Source organism: Malaclemys terrapin, chromosome 1 (genome assembly GCF_027887155.1).
Source record: "Malaclemys terrapin pileata isolate rMalTer1 chromosome 1, rMalTer1.hap1, whole genome shotgun sequence".
Taxonomy (NCBI): domain Eukaryota; kingdom Metazoa; phylum Chordata; order Testudines; family Emydidae; genus Malaclemys; species Malaclemys terrapin.
In genome coordinates this window covers 234,892,922-234,909,854 of record NC_071505.1, presented here as the reverse complement: position 1 = coordinate 234,909,854, position 16,933 = coordinate 234,892,922, and the positions used below count along the sequence as shown (strand labels likewise).

Genomic DNA, 16,933 nt, shown 5'->3' with positions numbered 1-16,933 from the left:
TGACTCTCAGGAGCCCCTTGCTCAAATGACCCTATATCTGGACCACTAATACTACCCATCACTCCCCTCCCCCCCACCCCATTGACAGCAAATTTAAAGTAAAAAATATGAGCATGCATGTGGGGAGCACTTAGGAGTTGTCCTTGAAACAGAAAACGCGTCTCAGTCCGGTGCTGCCCGGTGCGCGCGTGAAGGCAGGTGAGTGAAGGTGGGCTGGGGGGGGGGGGGAGGTAGAAGGGCACGAGACGAGCGCGCGCTTCACCGCCCGCTGTGTGCGCGAGCGAGCGCGAGCGGCGGTTGGGGGGGATGGAGCGCGCGGCTCGGAACGGGGCGGGGGAGGGGCCAGGAGAGGCGCGCAGGGGAGCGAGGGGGTTAATGCAGCAGGTAACGAGAGAAGCGCAGGGGGTGGGGGGCGCAGGAGGGGTGGCTGGACGGAGTTCGGGGGCAGTGAGCTGTGGGTGACCGGGAGGAGAGACCTCCTCCCGCCTGGCTACGAGGCGAGGCCGCCCTGCCCTGCCCAGCAGGGGGAGCCGGCGCCGGGTCTCTGATTGGGCTGTGGGGCTGGAGCGGGAGAAGCGGGCGCCACGGCGGGTAAGTGCGAGGGGGCGGCGGCGGAGTCCGGCCAGAGCCGGGGGAGCCGCCGCCATGAGCGCCAGAAAGTCCCCGGGGCGCAGGAGGAGGAAAGCGGCGTGTCCCGCGCAGGTACAGGACCTCCCCCCTCCGGGGCAGCTGGGGGGGCGGCCCCGTCTGGTGGGAGCCGGGGCCCCCTCCTGCCCTGCCGGCGGGCGCGTGAGGCCTGGGGTTGGGCTCGCGCAGCCTGCGCTGGGAAGACCCCTCACCCCCCCCCCCCCCAAGACCCAGCGCGAGGCGCAGGTTCCCCGACTGCGGGTGACCGCGGGGCCGTCGGAGCACAGGGCGCTGAGGCTGAGCGTAGGCTGGGGACCCGGGACAAGGGCTGGCCCCGCAATCACCATGGTGACGGCTGGACTCCGGCTGACAGGCAGGGGGCACGGAGAGACGTTGGGCTTTGTTTGAGACTAAGTGCCCTTAGCTTCTGGGAGCTTTCTTTATTTTTAGAAACGTCTAATCTAGGTGTATTTAGTGTATAGACTACTTCCGTGCAGATAGTGTAGTTTACTTTAAAAAGAAAAAACCATTATCAAATCTGCACCTGTTTTGCAGAATATCAGAATTTCCTAGGTCAGGCACAAAAGCTGCTTGCCCACCATTACAACTATCAGGATGGAAAAACAACAAGGAGTCTGGTGGCACTTTAAAGACTAACAGATTTATTGGGGCATAAGCTTTCGTGGGGTTTTTACCCACGAAAGCTTATGCCCCAATAAATCTGTTAGTCTTTAAGCTGCCACCAGACTCCTTGTTGTTTTTGTAGCTACAGACTAACACGGCTACCCCCTGATACTTGACAGAATGGAAAAATGTTATTTTATGCACTGGTTAACCTCCCCACCACTCCGCCCCCCCCCCCTCCTCCTCCTCCTCCTCCTCCTCCTCCTTCCAAGCACCCACCACTGCCCTGGCAAAGAGAATTCTGAAAGGTTATTGCATAAAGGTATTCTGGTATATTTACTTTCTAAAGACAGTGGGTAGCATTTATACAAGAATCATAGAATATCAGGGTTCAAAGGAACCTCAGGAGGTCATCTAGTCCAATCTGCTGCTCAAAGCAGGACCAATCCCCAGACAGATTTTTGCCCTAGATCCCTAAATGGCCCTGTCAAGGGTTGAACTCACAACCTTGGGGTTAGTAGGCCAATGCTCAAACCACTGGGCTATCCCTCCCTTCCCTTCCTTTCTCACAATGCGTAAATTAGCAAGTTTCAGTAAAGGGTTAGCAAAGCTTCACTTGTTTGTTTTTTTTTAAGGTCAAATAGATCTGACATAGTAGACTTATAAAAAATAGGTAAAGGCATATATATTCAGGTTCTGTTATATCCCAAATTTGTTAGTTTTCAAAGATACCTTTAAGTTTTTTTTAAAAAAAGAGCAAGGCTAGTTTTGCTTTTTTCAGGGCTGGATCCAGTGAATTTTCTGTTGATTTTTATAGCAACAGACTTTAACCCTTATGCATTATTTTGCATCTAATATCTTTCATTGTAATCTGTGATAAAATACTATTATTTTACATTCACTTAACCGATTTTTATTTTATGTGCCCATTACTAGGAGATCAGGGTGCATGTTGTCTGATCTACAGTATATCCTTAGGTTTCCTTCCACAGCATGACCACTTTTTTTTTTTAACTGAACCAATTTGTCCCACCCATATTTGTGGCCCAATCCTGTTTCTTTGAGATCCCTGGGAAAACTCATATTAACTTTAATGAGAGCAGGATCAGACCCTTAATTACTAGTATTTGTCCTATTTTTTCTTTCAGTTTGTCTAAAAATTGTTTAAACATTACTCCTGAGGGAATTCTGCACCAAAAAATTAAAAATTCTGCGCACAATATTTTAAAATTCTGCACATTTTATTTGTCAATAAATAAATGCAGAGGCTCCAGCATGGCAGTGGGGAGCGCAGGCCAGTGGTTGCACAAAGGTGGGAGATCACCCTGCAGTCCCCCCCACCTCCAGGACGTGGACTCAGCAGTGAGGCTGCACCCAACCCTGACATAGCACAAGGCTTGGACCTGCCCCAGAAACACCTTGGGGCCATGCCCCTCTGTGCCAGATGCACCAGGTATGGGGCAGGTAGACTCAACCAGACAGGATCCAAATATGGAGGAGCTCAGTGTGGGGGGGATCCAGGTGTGGGGTGTGAGGATTCTGTGTGGGACAATCTGGGTGCAGGCAGCTCAGTGAGGGGATATGGATGCACAAAGGCTCATTGTGGGGGTTCCAGGTGCAGAGGTAATGGAACTCTGCAGGGGCTTCCAGGTGAAGGTTTTTGGGGTTCAGCAGGGGGGTCTGGGTGTGGGGATCTCAGAGGGGGTGAGGGTCTGGGGGAGTGGAACTCGGTGGGGTGCAGCTAGTTGGTGGTCAGTGGCATGAAGGTCTGGATGTGGGAGCTCAGAGTGGTGCAGGGGATGGGGCATCAGGGTGTGGGTTTGAGTGCAGGGAGCTCAGTTGGGGTTCAGGGCTGGGGTTCCGTAGGCAGGGGGTCTGGGTGCAGGGAGGCTCCAGATGCAGCTGTTGAGGTTCAGTGGGGTGGGGTTTGGGTATGGAGGTCTAGGGGGGGTTCTGGATGTACCGAGTGAAGCTTGGCAAGGGTGTCTTGGTATGGGAGGTTCAGATGTACAGGGGATGGGTGGATGGGGGAGCAGCTCCCCATACAGTGACCCCTCCTTCCACAGCTGAGGAGTGATGGGGGCAGGAAGCAGGGGAGGATGCTGAGCTTCCTGCAGCTGGGGGAGATTTCTGGGGGTGGGTCTGACACAGTCGCAGCCACTCCTTGCAGGGGAAGATGCAGTCTCATCCTCTCCTGCCTCCAGCCCAGCTGGGATTAGCAGCTGATGCCGGTTTAGGGTAGGTGCCAATGGGTGGGGTTTCTCCAGACCCACTGTGATTTACCTCTCTGCCGGCTGCTCTGGGTGCCTGAAACGTTGTACCTGAGCTGCTAGGGAGTAGTGCGTGACTGCTCTTGCAGCTTCCCTATCAGAAAGTCATTTTTCTGCATGGAAGCAAAGAAATCTGTGGGGGACATGAATTTGGCACAAGCGCAGTGGTGCAGAATTCCCCACATGAGTAGAACATGTGGTCAGTTTTTGCCATCTCTTTATGACAATAACTTTCCTGATAATTTTCAATATGATTCTGTGGAGATGATTATTTTACCAAATTTGTCGTTTTATAAGATTATAATAATCTAACCACTACTGCCTCAAATAGTTTGTCATCTGTTTTGAGATTCTTGGATTTATTATTAATCATTAATTACTATTAATCTTTGTTTTTTTGTAGTAGTGCTTTAAGGCCAGTTAAGAATGGGGCCTCACTGTGACAGTCTCTGCCCTGAAGAGTTTACAATCTAAATAGACAAGACAGTTTTTTGATTTTTTTCAGGGCTAGATCCAGTGGCTATTCCAGGACTACTCCAGCTAGTAGGAGTAGCCGCAGAAGCAGGGACTTTTGGACTTTTAGAGAACTTTCTACAGTTGTTTTGACTGGAGCTTCTCTGTCCTGTTTTAACTGGCTGTTTGCTCCAAACCTCTTTCTCACAGTCTCTTCAGGTCTAGTCCTGTTATCTGCTTCTTCCCTGTCCCATCCCCCTCAATTCCATTTCCTTCCCTTTTCTTTCCATTTAGCTTATCCCTACAGAAGGAACCCCTCTTAAAAACAATTGTAAAACTAATATGATGTCTTCTGCCACTACATTGTTCACTTTGCTTGTGTGTTATACCCTTTTCCCCCTGGGGTGTCTCCAGCTGGCTTCTCTTTATTTTTTTGCTATCATATTTGACACAACTGATAGGAGCATTGCACTTCAGTTATGTAAGAGGGCCCAGTCCTGCAAACACTTACACACATTGAAGTCAATGGGACTACTCACATGTGTAAAGTTACACACTTGTGGAAGTGTTTGCAGGATCAGGATATATATTTGATATACAACATAAGGGTATGTACATCATTGGAGTTTTACCTCAGTAATCAGTCTTCTGATTTTACAGCAGGAATTTGTTTCTTTCCTATGAATTGTCAGTGGGTATTCTGCAAGGTTCTATTTTGGGTCCACTGCTTTTTTTCCCCCTTTAGTCTGATGCTTTTAAGTATCATTTATATGCAAACCATAGCTAATTTAGTTTCTTTATTTTTTTAGGACAGCAACTAGCTGCTTTTATTGCTTAATATGGACAAAATAAAAATAACAAAACTTTTTTGCTTCCAAACTGAGTTATTTTATTTTCTGCATTAAGGGTCTGATCCAGTGCTTACTGAAGTTAGTGGAAATACTCCAGTTGACTTCAATGGGTGTTGGATCAAGCCCTAACTCCCATTTCTACAATTTTGGGGTTTAATTCTGACTCTTATGTTTTACATATTAAGTCAATAATTAAAATGTATAGATTTTAATATTTGTAATTTTTTGTCTTTGTTACTAAATCATTGACGTATGATTCAGTTATTTCTTGGTTTGACTGTTGTAATGGCTTTCTTACCAGGTTTCCTACTTTTTCTTTTTGGTGTACAGTCTGTTCAGAAATATGAAGCTTGTTTTCATTATGTTTATTATTCTTCGATTACTGCTTTATTCAGATCATTACACTGACTAAACCTAACCTGTAGAATTAAGTTAAATGTAAGGCTTTTTGTATACTTACACTCACTCATTTATAGAATTTTGTTTATTCTTCTTACTGCAATTTACTCTCAGCTTCAGAGTTGAGTCTTATTGCTTCTATGCTACTAGTTTTCCACATCAAAATATCAGACCTTTGTAGTGTGGGGCCCTAGTAGTGTGGGGCCCTAGGCTATATTTTTAAAGAAAACAAATGTATTTTCCACTTTGTTTAATATATTTTTGGGTTTTGCGTGTTGACATTTTTTATATTTGCTTTTTTGTTTGATATTTTGTTATACTTGTAAAAGATGATAGATAACATTGGCATCAATTTAATTATTAATAATGTCAGACTCAATTGAAACAAGATCCTCCCCACTCTCGTTTTTTAAACTTGTCAAAGGAATGGAAAATCTATATGCTTTACTGCTAACTCCCTCTCCCCTCACGCTCCCTGGCCAGAGGAGCAAGAGACCAGTAATGAAATCTAGCTGTCTTGCATGGGATTGTAGAACAATTCCACTAAACTACCAGACTAACCTAAAACCTTTTGTTTGTTTTTAAAAATGAAATGTACAAAATTTATCTTTAGCTTCTCTGGTGCATCCATGAACAGTGTTATCTCAGGATATTCTCTCAATGTGCAGTGTTAAGTACCTTAAGGGGAAATATTGTTATGAAATATCTTCAGGAGTATGTCTTCTCCCATTTTCAAAGGTCACACTTCATGACTGCATGCAGAAATTCATTCCACAGAAGTACTTATACTGTTTTCCATTCCCCCAAAAGGTAACAACAAGAGAAGACCATTTTAATATAAGAGATCCAGTGTCTGACAGTGAGAAACCTTTTAAATTGGAAGGAAAGGCTAAGAGCAAAGACAAAGTCATCCATAAACTGAATTTAAAGGTTGTTTTATTTTTCTACTTTTTGTTTTTTGCTTTGGTGGCAGTTTGTAAGGAACAGGAATTCTGATAATTTTATATCATGAAATGATAACTCAGCAATAACATCTGTTCTTTAAATCAGTGTCACAGTCTGTAGAGCTGGCAAGCCTTTTCTTACTGAATAGAGTTGCAGAACCAAATCAATTATGGCATGATATCCTGACTATCTTGCATCATTTACATCATAGCATTTTGTCAGTATGTGATGATGTTATGTCAGCATGACTTAACATCCTTAAATATTGATGGAACTTCACAAAACAAAAAACATCATAGTTTAGTTAGTGACTTTGTGTATATTCATTTGAGGTCAACTACTGTCATTCCTTCATCTCTCTGTTATTGGGAGAGAGGGGAGTCTTCCTAGGACTAATGGCCAGATTAGGAGGAAATGATGGTTATCCACCCAAGACTTGTTCGCAGTCCCAAATGTTTAATCTAAATGTTTCAGCTGAAATCATTAGCAGTGAAGTAGTTACCAATGTTGCATTTAGACTGATATAATTGGGCTGTAGAGTTAATACTTTTTTTTTGGTCTGTAGAGTTGCAGGCACTTCCCCAAATTTAATGCACACAGTCATTAAATTATCATTACACATTTTCCAGTTAATATGCTCTCCCACAAAAACTAAAGACTCCTAAACCATGCTCAGTCTCCAGCCCCTCTACTTAAGTGCCTATGAAGAAAAAAGGGGTTTTGTAGCATGTCTGGATGCTAACAAATTCATGGTCTGGTTAGCAAGATGGGACGCTAATTCTAGAGTCGAGGATACACTTCCAGGAATTCCTTATTTATGTTGAGGAAGCTCCAGCTCAAGTGTAGGGTTGCCAACTTTCTAATCTCACAAAACTGAACATCCTAGCCCTGCTCCTTCCCTGAGGCCCTGCCCCCACTCACTACATTTCCCCCTCCCTCGGTGGCTCACTCCCCCCACCCTCACTCACTTTCACTGGGGTGGGGCAGGGGATTGGGGTGCGGGAGGGGTGTACTCTAACTGGGGGTGTGAGCTCTGGGGTGGAGTCAGAAATGAGGGGTTCAGGGTGTGGGAGGGGGCTCTGGGCTGGGGCAGGGAGTTGGGGTGCAGGAGGGGGTACAGGCTCTGGGCTGGGAGTATGGGTTCTGGGGTGGGGCCAGGGATGAGGGGTTTGGGGTGCAGGAGGGGACTCCGGGTTGGGGGGGGGGAGCTCAGGGCTGGGGCAGGAGGTTGGGGCTCAGAGTTGGGGTGCGGGCTTACCTCGGTCAGCTCCCGATCAGCAGTGCTCCCTGCCTATTCTGGCTCTGTGCTGTGCCCCAAAAGCTGCCAGGAACAGGTCTGGCTCCTAGGCTGGGGGGGGAGGGGGCAAGGAGGCTCCACACAGCTGTTCTCACCCACAGGCACCGCTCCCCAGCTCTCATTGGCCGCGATTCCCGGCCAATGGCAGTGCGGAGCCAGTGCACGGAGCCCCGTGGGGCCCCCGGCCCACATAGGAGTCGGGCCTGCTGGCCGCTTCTGAGGCACAGCGCAGTGCCAGGACAGGTAGGGACTAGCCTGCCTTAGCCCTGCAACACCGCTGACTGGACTTTTAATGGTCCAGTTGGCGTTGCTGACTGGAGCCTCCAGGGTCCCTTTTCGACGGGGCGTTCTGGTCGAAAACCAGACACCTGGCAACCCTACTCAGGTGCCATTGCAGATCTTAACTGTGGCATAGGGAGGGAGACGGTCACTCTGTTAACTAGGCCCTGAAACAAGTAGGGCTTTATATGTTAAAAGCAGCTCCTTGTACTCTATTCAGAAAGTTATTGGAAGCCACCGACTGTGAATGTTGTTATAAGAGCACTATGTGACACATCTCTAAATATGCATGCAGTGGCATTTTACTCTAGCTTCCAAATGGTTCCATTATGCAGCCTCTTGTACAGTGCATTTTAGTTGTCTAGTGGCTGATGATAGCCAGGTCAGCACTGGAAAGGTTACTCTCTTCTAGCAGGCACAGGTGAAAGAACTTTTTTTTTTTTTTTTTTTTTTTAAATTACAAGTGCTATTCTATCTTCCAGAAACAGCCCGAGTGCTAATATGATTCCAAGATTGCTAATTTGAATCATAAGCAATTTGAATCACAAATGGTATTTTGAGAGCACAAAGGCTAAGCGTTCTCTTGATGAGTTTAGATCAGTAACAATCACTGAGTCACTTAGGTTGACTAGATAGCAAGTGTCAAAAATCAGGACAGGAGGTGGGGGGTAATAGGTGCCTATGTGAGAAAAAGACCGCAAAATCAGGACTGTCCCTATAAAATTGGGACACCTGGTCACCCTAGAGACACTAGAAGATTTGGGACCCCACAACCTGTCTTTGGAACCTGTGTCCTACCTGACTGGGAAGGCTAAGAGAGAGAACTTGATCCATTGCTGGTGTCAAATGAGAGAGTGTAGAATGCCAGTGTCTCTTAAAGAAAGCTGTTGCTTGGCTTTTTCTCAAGAAACCAGCATTTGATGTAACAATCTGTCTCCTGTTTAGTAGCTAATCTTCTGTCTTTGGTTAAAATTAGATAGAATGTTATAGTGAGACAATCTTCAGAATACCTAGAGTCTTCTTGACCCTTGTCAATTTAGATATGTACTTTGGTGCAAGACAGAAGCTGCCGTGGTAGTAGTGGTGGTGGTAGATTTCCTACTCCTGGATAATCTGAGATCTCCATACTGATATTGTTAGGTCTATCGGCTGTTTTTCTATACTGTTGATCACAGAGTAGTAGTAACTTATCTGCAGACTAACGGAAATGGACAAGCAGTTCCTCAGATGATACTATCTTTTCCTTATTTAGTGTTCTCTGATAGTTGTGAAGGGCAATAGCCCTTCAACCCTTAGGGTGATGTCATTTGGAATTTCACAATTGGTTCCATCTTGTGTTCCTTTTTATTCAATGTATATTGGAGCTGGGAGGAGGTATGGGTAGCAGTACTGGTATGTTGATAATATCCAGCGTCATATCCCTGTTTCACTTGATCCAGCAGCCGGTGCTGTTGAACTCCTGGCTCAGTGTTTGGGTTGAATTGGAGCATGGAGGAAAGTTTGCTGGCTGAGGTTCAAATTGGACAAAGCTGAAGTGATGCTGGTCGGTTGGGAGAAGAAATCAGAAGCTATTGTGTATATTATATCTGTCCCTCACATTTAGCATGTGGGCCTGCCATTTGTTTCTAGAGTTCATAATCTACAGGTGCTTTTGGACTCCTGGCTGTTGCTGAATTATCCTATAGTAATATTGCCCAGGAATGTTTTTCTCCATCCTCCTATGGCAGGAGACTGCTACCATTTTTGTGCCTTGGTCATCTCAAGATTGTTATAGTAACATGGTCTACATGAGGCTGTACCTCAGTCAACCTGGAAAATGAAGCTGGTGCAGAATGCAGAATTTTGGTAGGAGAATGTGACATTTGTGCTCCGTGATCTGTGCTATCTGCCTTTTGGCTTTTGGGTAGAATGTAAGGTGTTACTTTTTATGTGAAAAACCCTAAATGGTTTGGATCCTGTGTACTTGAAAAACTGCCTATTTCACCTTCTCCCAGTTGCTCAAATTAGAATCCTGTTGATATAAAAGAGAGGGAGATGCCAGCCTGGTGTTCTCTGTTAGGGCCCTCAGCTTTGGAGAACACTTCTTTCCTTCATGGTCCAAAACAGCCTGAATATGGTGATCTTTTGAGCATGCTTCCTGGCTGTCTATTTAGCCAGGGTTTGGGGATAGAGGGGATGATATAGGTTGTTTGTGTGGGGTAAGGGACATTTTTTTACTGTGGATAGTTATTTCAGGTATGAAAGTGTCAAGCAGCAGCTGGCTTCACCTTTGTTAGTTTTGTAATTTTAAATGTTGGTCATGTTATAGTTATAACTTGAAAGACCTTTTAAAAAAATAATGTATTCCCTCAACCAAGTGTGCAGATATCGCCCTTGATGACATTACTTTGGTTTTGTCTGGTTTAAGACTCAACCACTTTACCTTTATCCATTCTCCAAGTTCATAACTGCATTGGGTTATTCATTCCATTGCACCAACTGGATCAGTTGTGGGGAAAATATGAGTTGCAACAACTGATGAGATCAGCTTCATATTTCCATGTTAACTCTGTTAACAACAGGGGTGACAAAATTAGCACTGGCAAAATCCCAATTTTGACAGAACCCTCCAGAAGGAACAAACTTTTGTCCCAAACCACTCTTTGGGACCTCCCTGATGAAAATGATTCAAGGGCAGGTCTGTTGACTGCTATTCATGCCTGCAGATATCCCAATAAAACATTGTGGTGATTGGTGTTAATTGCATCTGACAGATCCAATAATATCAGCATGGACACTTAATCCTTATCAATTACTATGAAATCATTCACCAGTGCAACCAGTGCAGTTTTTATATCATACCAGGTCTAAAGCCTGATTGACTGAGATCTCTGAAATCTGAGGACTCAAGAGATTGCCTGGGTGTCTGCCACAACTTTCTCAGGGACCTTCCCCAAAAGTGAGCGGGTCAGAGCAAATTAATAAGTGGCAAGATCATTGACATGTTGTTGTTTCTTAAGCAGTTTCCTTAAGAACATCAGGTACCCCATCCTCCTCCCCTTTAGGGGGATATTAACAGTCTTTACCAATAATGAACCTAGTACATCCCTGCTGGCTTTTACCACACAGGAAGCACATAGACCCCACATGCAGGTGGTGGAAAAGATACTTGCAAAGCCTTGTTGAGCAAGACTAATTGATATTCAGGCAGAGGATGAGAGCCATTTCTTCTCCCAGCATTCTCAGAGGAATGCTACTGTAACAGCTCAGTTTGTGAGGGTGGTCAAGGGGACACTGGAGGTTACATATCACACTGGGAGACCAACAAATGGTGTACACATCACATGGAGAGGACAGCCAAAGAATCTGTGGAGCTGCTGATCAAAGGAAAACAACTAGGATGGATAAGAGAAATAAACAGAAGCAGATTGCTTAATTTTAGGGTGGAAATTAGGAGCCTGTTTCTTCACTGCCTTTTACCTTGGATAGTCATTTACGTCTCTACAAAATGCTACTAGTGTAAATTAATGAAAATGTTGGGCTTGTCACTGTCTTACTAAACTGAGTGCAAAGTGTAAATAAATATTTATGCTGTGAAATGCCTCCAGTTTATATCTTTTAAGATTAAGAAAAGTAAAATGTCTTTGTTCTTCCTGGTCCTAGTAGATTGACGATCTGAAGAAGAAAAACCATGATTTAAAGCAACATGTTATGGAACTGCTTGATAGTAAGCAGGTGGTGGTGAGTCAGGTGGACAGTTTGACCAATAAGAATGAGTATCTGTGTAAAGAACTTGCTGTAGTTGACAAACTAGCTGAACAGCTGGAAAAAGAAAAAGAATTAGTCTTGGATACTGCTGACCAGGAGCTTGAGGAAGCAAAGGTATTAAATGCTAAACAGAATATGTATATTATAGGGGGAGCCAGTAAGTTTTTATAAAATGTAACCTTTTGGGATGAAACTTTATAGCCATGGTTTCTGCCTGAAGGTAAATGATTTTTGTTTATTTTTTAATGTAAAATCTTACTCATTTTAAAACTTAAAAATGAATAAAGGAAAGAGAGAGTAATGGGTAATGAAGATTGGAACACTCCAGCCTGATAAGTCTTGAAAAGGGCTCCTAGTGTAATGGGTTAAACTGAATATCTGAGGACAAGAGTTACATTTAAATGGGGGAAGAGAGGTCAAGAGGAGGCTGCCACACATCTCATGATTTGTGGAAGTACCGCTGTATCTGTTAAGACTATAGCCAATATGATACATTTGGGAAGTGCTGCCATAGAGCCTGAAATATGGAAAAACTGTCTTCTCTGAGCTCAAAATAAAAAACTTAATTCGTTCCAGAGCAATACAAGAACCCTTTCCTTACCCTAAATAAATTATTCAAGTATATGACTGAACCTTTTGAGATCCTGTATCTTGAATTTATTCAGCAGATGAGGAAAGAGTACCATTTCAGTTAACTGTATATGAAAGTGAGAGGGAGAACACTAGTGTTCTAGAGCTTGTTGAATTTATTGAAAAGAGGACCAGATCCTCAGCTGATGTAAATTATCACAGATCAACTGAAGTAAGTGGAGCTATGACAATTTACACAAGCTGAAGATCTATCGTACGGTGAATATTTAGAGAATGAGTTTTTGTAGTAAATTAAATGAAATAGTCCCAAATATTTAACTAAATTTTGGGCCCGTCTGGTGGGAGAAGAAGAATATCTCACATGAGAGAAGACATCCAAAACCTCAGATTTTGTAATTTATTTTAGAACCAGAAAATCCATGAAGGCCCCAATTGTGCATTGTATCCATGTGAGCTGGCTCTTGTGCTTGTAAGAAGTCCTGTTGGGTTCAGTGCCGTGCACTGAAGAGTCTGCCTGTGTGGAACTGATTGCAAGATTGGGGCAGTAATGACTGGAATATTGCCATTTAAAATGGCTGGAATGAACATTTTATGGGGGGTGCTGTGAGGAAGAAAGTAGCATACATCCTTGCTATTTTTTTTTTATATGGCCACTCCTGTAACAAAATGGTTGAGGGATGAAAGTTGTAATAGTTGTAGTAGAAAAGTGCTTTTGAGTATTCCAGTGAAAATTGCTTTTGATTTCAGAGTGTTGAAAAATCACACTTTGTGCATGGATAGTACATTTAGTGTGATTTATTAGCAGTGTTCAGAGGGAAGGTAGGCTGAGCTATGCATGAGTGATTAACGTATCTACATGCTTATCTTCTTTGTCCTTGGAATACTCAAACTGGTCCAATTTCCAAAAGTTTATTGAAAATGCAGATCTGGTAAAAGGGGATCCTGCACTTTCTTTTTGCTCACCCAGACAGACACTGCTCCTTCTTTGTCCTGATCCTGTACAATTTATGCAGGCAAAGTACTAATTGACTGCACATTTGTGTTCTAGTTAATTCTTAAAGGTTCAACTTCTTAAATAGCGGGTCTCCAGTCCAACCAACCTGGAAGAGTTGCTCCAATTAGATGCTTCAAAAGAATAAGAAAATGGGGCAAAAAATGCTGTATTTTCAGTTTACTACCGGAAAATAAATAAATGTAATCTGTATTACTTTTTATTCTAGACTCAAATTAGATGCCAGCAAAACAATATTAGAAAGTTGGAGCACACAATCAAAATACTTAGATCTGTAAGTTATATATGTATTCTTAATATTTTTACAGCTATGTATTTATGTAGGTTATTACTTTCAAAGATTAGAGGGGTATGTTAGTCTGGATCTGTAAAAAGCAACAGAGAGTCCTGTGGCACCTTTAAGACTAACAGATGTATTGGAGCTTAAGCTTTCGTGGGTGAATGCATGCATCCGACGAAGTGGGCATTCACCCACGAAAGCTTATGCTCCAATACATCTGTTAGTCTATAAGGTGCCACAGGACTCTCTGTTGCTTTTTAGTTTCAAAGAGCAATTAATACTAGTATACGTACATTTAATTGTCTTTTGGTTTTTACTGGTTCAATAAAATAGAAAGATTATGGAGAATATTTCCATTTCGGTGTATATTGGTAATTCTCATTCTTTAAATAGACTATAATATATCCTTTATCTTTTAACTCACTTGGAATTTTGTTTTGTTTTTGAGAGTCTCATTAACTTTTCTACAAAATCCAAAATGATTGACTGCTCTGAATACTCCTAAAACAGAATTCTGCATATATGTGAAATGCACACAGCCAGTATTTTTTCCTTTAGATATTTATTTTAATATTCTGTCTTCCCCAAATGTTGATGACCATTACATTGAAAAATAATATTTGGAAATATACACAAACTTGTATAAACGTCTAATAAACAATTTATCAGCAAGAAAAACTTCTGAGTTACAAAATGGATGTATATTATTTGCTTCCAGATTAAATTGGTATAATTAATAGACTCCTTCATTTAACTGGGAAGTAATTTTTTGAATTTATCAAGATCACATGGACCTCTTACCATACTACAGTATTAAGCTTTTTCACAAATTTCCATGCCTACAGTATAAGGCTTTTGGTAATTACACTTGCTTCTTAGACCCCAGTCCTTTAATGACCTCTCTGTAGAAGGACCCCTCTGCAGATCTCACTGCCAGATTAGGGCCTTAGTGGCTTTGATCCTGTGAGTAGGAATTGTGGGAATTAAGAGCCCCATGAATTGGGCCCTATGAAAGATTTTCCTGTGATCTTGTCATAGAACATTGCCAAGCAAAATAGCCTTTTTGTATTGTTATAGTTGTGCTAAATTGAGACATGTATTTATAGCACCTGTGCAATAAAATTAACTCATATTGAAATAGGATTTTTCTCAGCCAAAACACAAACGGTGTACGGATCTTATTTCATGAACGTTCAACAATTTTTAAAGGTGACTTGTAAAACTAAACATTTGGTTTATCATCCAACAGCAATGAGTGCATATTTAAAAAACCCTTTCAGGCCTTCTTCCCTGCTTTATTTCTATTATATTAGAAAATCAGGTTTTATCTATCCTTTTTTCCTGAAAGATTCTGTAGATGACTGGGGAGCTTGATGTAATATAAACCTATTAGGACTCTAATCAGGTCAAACTTGAGTGAAAGAGAAAGTGATTCTTATTCAGTTTAACATCTATTTAAATTTAAATTAATTAGAAATACTGGGGAGAAAAGATATCATTGTTAAAGACTCAGCACCTCTGCCTGCTCAAATTAAAGGCTTGACACACTCCCACCCACCCCCCGCAGTCCATATCTGAGACCTCCAAAGAGTTCCCCCTCAATACTAAGGAAGATGTGGAAGATGTTACTTGACATTCCTGGCATTTTTAAAGTAAAAAAAAAACAAGCAGAAAAATATGGGTAGATCTTCTTTACACATCATAAAAAAAAACCCACACCGTTTTTTTTCTTTGCAGATGACCTTTAATTAACATAGTTACCTACACTCCAGTTTACAACCATCCTCAAAATTCACCATCCATTACCAACACCAGATATGACAACCTCATGTTTTTCCTAGTAGTAGTAGTAATAATTAGGGCTGTTGATTAATTGCAGTTAACTTCCGCGATTAACTCAAAAAATTAATTGTAATTAATTGCAGTTTTAATCGCACTGTTAAACAATAGAATACCAATTGAAATTTATTAAATATTTTTGGATGTCTTTCTACATTTTCAAATCTATTGATTTCTATTACAACACAGAATACAAAGTGTACACTGATCACTTTATTTTTTATTACAAATATTTGCACTGTAAACATGATAAAAGAAATAGTATTTTTCAATTCACCTCATACAAATACTGTAGTGCAATCTTTGTTGTGAAAGTGCAACTTACAAATGTCAATTTTCTTTTGTTTGTTTGTTACAAAACTGCACTCAAAAACAAAACAAAGCAAAACTTTAGAGCCTGCAAGTCCGCCCAGTCCTACTTCTTGTTCAGCCAATCGCTAGGGCAAACAAGTTTATTTACGTTTATGGAAGATAATGCTTCTTATTTATAATGTCACCAGAAAGTGAGAACAGGCATTTACATGGGACTTTTGTAGCTGACATTGCAAGGTATTTACATGCCAGATATACTAAACATTTGTATGCCCCCTTCATATTTTGGCTACCATTCCAGAGGACATACTTCCATGCTGATGATGTTAGTTAAAAAAAAAATGTGTTAATTAAATTTGTGACTGAACTCCTTGGGGGAGAACTGTATGTCTCCGGCTCTGTTTTACCCACATTCTGCCATATATTTCATGTTGTAATAGTCTCGGATGATGACTCAGCACATGTTCGTTTTAAGAACACTTTCGCTGCAGGTTTGCAAAACCAATGTGAGATTTCTAACTGACCCAAGGTTTAAGAATCTGAAGTGCCTTCCAAAATTTGAGAGGGACAAAGTGTGGAGCATGCTTTCAGAAGTCTTAAAAGATCAACACTCCGACGTGGAAACTACAGAACCCGAACCACCAAAAAAGAAAATCAACCTTCTGGTGGTATCTGACTCAGAGGATCAAAATGAACATGCATCGGTCCGCACTGCATTGGATTGTTATCAAGCAGAACCTGTCATCAGCATGGATGCATGTCCTCTGGAATGATGATTGAAACATGAAAGAACATATGAATCTTTAGTGTATCTGGCACGTAAATATCTTGTGACGCCGGCTAGAACAGCGCCGAGCGAATGCCCCGTTCTCGCTTTCAGTTGACATTGTGAACAAGAAGCGGGCAGCATTATTTCCTGCAAATATAAACATTGTTTGTCTGAGCGATTGGCCGAACAAAATATAGGACTGAGTGGACTTGTAGGCTCTAAAGTTTTACATTGTTTTATTTTTGAATGCAGTTATTTTTTGTACATAATTCTACATTTGTAAGTTCAACTTTCATGATAAAGAGATTGCACTACAGTACTTGTATTAGGTGAATTGAAAAATACTATTTCTTTTGCTTTTTACAGTGCAAATATTTGTAATCAGAAATAAATATAAAGTGAGCACTGTACACTTTGTATTCTGTGTTGCAAATGAAATCAATGTATTTGAAAAATGTAGAAAACATCCAAAATATTTAAATAAATGGTATTCTATTATTGTTTAATTGTGTTAATTTTTTTAATCGCGTGATTGATTGCGATTAATTTTTTTAATCACTCGACAGCCCTAGTTATAATATAATAATTAGACACTGCTATATAAGTCAGTAGTTTAATCGTGCTTCCTGTTAACTTGG

The 16,933-nt window shown here is 41.9% G+C and overlaps 1 protein-coding gene across 2 annotated transcripts in view; it reads left to right on the top strand.

Annotated features, from left to right (window-relative positions):
- The first annotated feature begins 645 nt into the window (after positions 1-645).
- TSGA10 (testis specific 10) overlaps positions 646-16,933 on the top strand; it is a 57,653-nt gene continuing 41,365 nt past the window's right edge. The window contains exons 1-4 of one of the 2 annotated variants that reach the window (XM_054009562.1): positions 646-702; positions 6,035-6,154; positions 11,391-11,606; positions 13,304-13,369. In XM_054009562.1, coding sequence (XP_053865537.1) covers positions 646-702; positions 6,035-6,154; positions 11,391-11,606; positions 13,304-13,369 — 459 coding nt within the window. Of the gene's footprint in view, positions 703-6,034; positions 6,155-11,387; positions 11,607-13,303; positions 13,370-16,933 lie in introns of those variants that run through there. The other variant, XM_054009569.1, reaches the window with a different exon arrangement.